At 43.9% G+C, this 2,669-nt stretch overlaps 1 protein-coding gene across 1 annotated transcript; it reads left to right on the top strand.

Annotated features, from left to right (window-relative positions):
- The first annotated feature begins 531 nt into the window (after window positions 1-531).
- On the top strand, window positions 532-1,739 carry LOC104944503 (midasin-like). Its single transcript, XM_010770044.1, has 2 exons — window positions 532-688; window positions 766-1,739. The coding sequence occupies exons 1-2, from the start codon at window positions 614-616 to the stop codon at window positions 949-951; spliced, it is 261 nt and encodes an 86-aa protein (XP_010768346.1). The 5' UTR covers window positions 532-613; the 3' UTR covers window positions 952-1,739.
- Window positions 1,740-2,669: the final 930 nt, after the last annotated feature.

Below are 2,669 nucleotides of genomic sequence, written 5' to 3'. Positions count from 1 at the left end.
GTCGGATGGAATCAATACATGGACTGCACTGGTTGTCATGTCCGACTATCACAAGTAGACTCATAATGAAAAATACGCCGGTAAAATGTGGGGGGGATATTTAACAGCTGCTTGTGTGACAGTCGAACGGGAGAATAAACTTCAGTGGACGAGCAGGACTGCAGCGGTCGGTAAATGCCGCTGAAACACATTAATAAACAATGAACCACGGCACCCTGGAGAAAAAAGTATAAGTTTGGAGAAGTCGTTATTTTATTTAATCTGACTTTGTGTGATTAAAAGCAACACGATCATCGACCCGACGCAGTCCCCCGTTGTTGTTGTTGTGAGCGCCGTTGGGGAGCAAATCAGCGATGTAAACGGTGACGTCATGACGCAGTAGCGGCTGCACCACCACACCAGTCGGGCTCTGGGCGGTGTGAACAGAGCGGGAGCAGAAAAGGGAAACCGGAGCTGAACCAGAAAAGCTCTAGCTCGGAGCTAGAAAGGGAAAAGCGCTGGTGTGAAAGCCGCATAAATTACATTCCTCTGCCCCCCCCCCACAGAGACGGCCCAGCTGCTGGTGATCGTGTCTGACGGCCGGGGGCTGTTCCTGGAGGGGAAGGAGCGGGTGATGGCGGCGGTGCGGGCGGCTCGCAGCGCGAACGTGTTCATCATCTTCGTGGTGCTCGACAACCCCAACTCAAGGGTAAGTGAAGAGGAATTTGACCTTTGATTTATTTTCTAAATGTCCAGACACTAACTGTGTAAACGCTGGTGCTGCAGGACTCCATCCTGGACATCAAGGTGCCCATCTTCGGAGGGCCGGGGGAGCTGCCGGAGATCCGCTCCTACATGGAGGAGTTCCCTTTCCCCTTCTACGTCATCCTGCGAGACGTCAACGCTCTGCCGGAGACCCTCAGCGACGCGCTCAGACAGTGGTTCGAACTGGTCACCGCAGCCGAGCAGTAGACCAATGACAAGCCATCTTTCACAGGACAGGAAGCAACTGCACAACAAAAAACGACTGACTAAAAAAAAAAATGACGTGCCACTGTACATGTGCCTTTATTTTCTTATTTTTACTGTAGATTTGAGAAGAGTTTGATAGCAACCTTTACTGTCGTGTCTTTGTGATCAGGGCCATTTCTTTGTTATGTAATGAGGATTGCTTTAACTTGCACGTCTGAGATAAAAATGTGATTCCCGTTGGTGTGAAACACTTCAGTGAAGAGTCAGTTAATACCGCCGTCTCCCTTGTACTATAGACCTGGACTCATCTGTCTGTGTGGATGTTCTAGTCAGTGTTATGAAGGTCATCTCATCATCATCATCTTCAGTGTGAGCAGCAACAGATGGAGAGCTGCTGATTCCTAACTATGTAGCATGTTGGTCAGGAACTGCATTCAAAGGAAATGTGCCTTGTAGAGAGGAACGGCATAGCATCTTACTAAACGTCTGAATCAGCTGTCGGGTGATGGATCAGAGGTGCAGCCCGGTCAGGATTTTAATAAATGAATCTGTCTACGCTTTGAAGCACCAGGGCTGCAATGAATGCCCGGTTTAAAGACTCATATCTGTTGAGCTTCCATCCATACTCTGACTCGTGAGGCTCATCACTAGTAGGTGTTGATGAAATGTGCATAGAAATGTTAATTATCCCCTCTGTGCGTCGTACATGAACTGACATGTAAGGACACATTGGTCGTCTTCAATCACATCTGTTCTACAATGACAATAAAGCATTTACCAGGTTGCTCTGTCTGACTGTGTGTCCACCTTCTGTTTAGGAATACTCAGATCATCACTAACTGTAAAGGATTCATTTCAAAGATATTCAGCAACAATTCATATTTTCCTCTCCGAGAAAACATTCTCTTTTCAATATGGAGGCACAGATTCTATTTTTCTGCATTAAATTGAGATAAAATCAGTGGTGGAGAAGGAACTAAGTGCATTTACTGAAGTATTGTACTGAACATATTTGTACTTGAGTATTTCCATTTAACACTTCATACTTCTATACGTTCCAGAGGTGAATATCATACCTTTTACTTCACTAAATTTATTTGAACACTCAAAGTTACTGGTTACTGTGTACATGTAAAACACATGCTGATATGGTGTAATGCACTATTTTGCGACTAATCTACAGAGTATCTCATTTTGTCCAAGTTGACAAACCACTATACTAAAATACTCTCAGGATAAAATAATAACCACAATAACATAATATTGTGAAAAGATCTATTCTGCATAAGCATACTTAAAGTATGTTATATATTTTGATGCCAATACTCTTACACTTTAAATATAATTTTGAAATCAGAACTTTTACTTGTAATGGAGTTTTTTAAGGCCATAGTAGACCATAAGTACGATAATTTGTACTTTTACTCAAGAAATTGATCTGAGACTTAATATCATAAAAAAGGTGATCCTTGATGGAGCATATGTGTGGGCTGGACCTGTATTTTACAGGAAAGGAGTGAGCAGTAGTGATGTGTCGGTCGCGAACGAGCCGATTCTTTTGAACGGCTCTTTGATATGAACGAGGGGAACCGAGTCGTACTTGGTGAGAGCCGTTCTTGTTATCGTTCAATCGTTTGTCCGCACTCACTGCCTGCCAAAATCCACTAGCCTTTTAAAAAGCTTGATTTTGTTCCCCAAAACGTATTCTGTGAAGACCC

The sequence above is a fragment of the Notothenia coriiceps genome, unplaced genomic scaffold (genome assembly GCF_000735185.1).
Source record: "Notothenia coriiceps isolate Sejong01 unplaced genomic scaffold, NC01 NC01_scaffold00008278, whole genome shotgun sequence".
Taxonomy (NCBI): Eukaryota; Metazoa; Chordata; class Actinopteri; order Perciformes; family Nototheniidae; genus Notothenia; species Notothenia coriiceps.
This window is presented reverse-complemented; position numbering and strand designations above follow the sequence as displayed.

What these genes read in the sequence shown, in the direction of transcription:
- LOC104944503 (XM_010770044.1), top strand. Translation starts at nt 614, where the DNA reads ATGGCGGCGGTGCGGGCGGCTCGCAGCGCGAACGTGTTCATCATCTTC. An exon ending in TCGACAACCCCAACTCAAGG is followed by an intron (nt 689 to 765) that starts GTAAGTGAAGAG and finishes CTGGTGCTGCAG; the next exon opens with GACTCCATCCTGGACATCAA.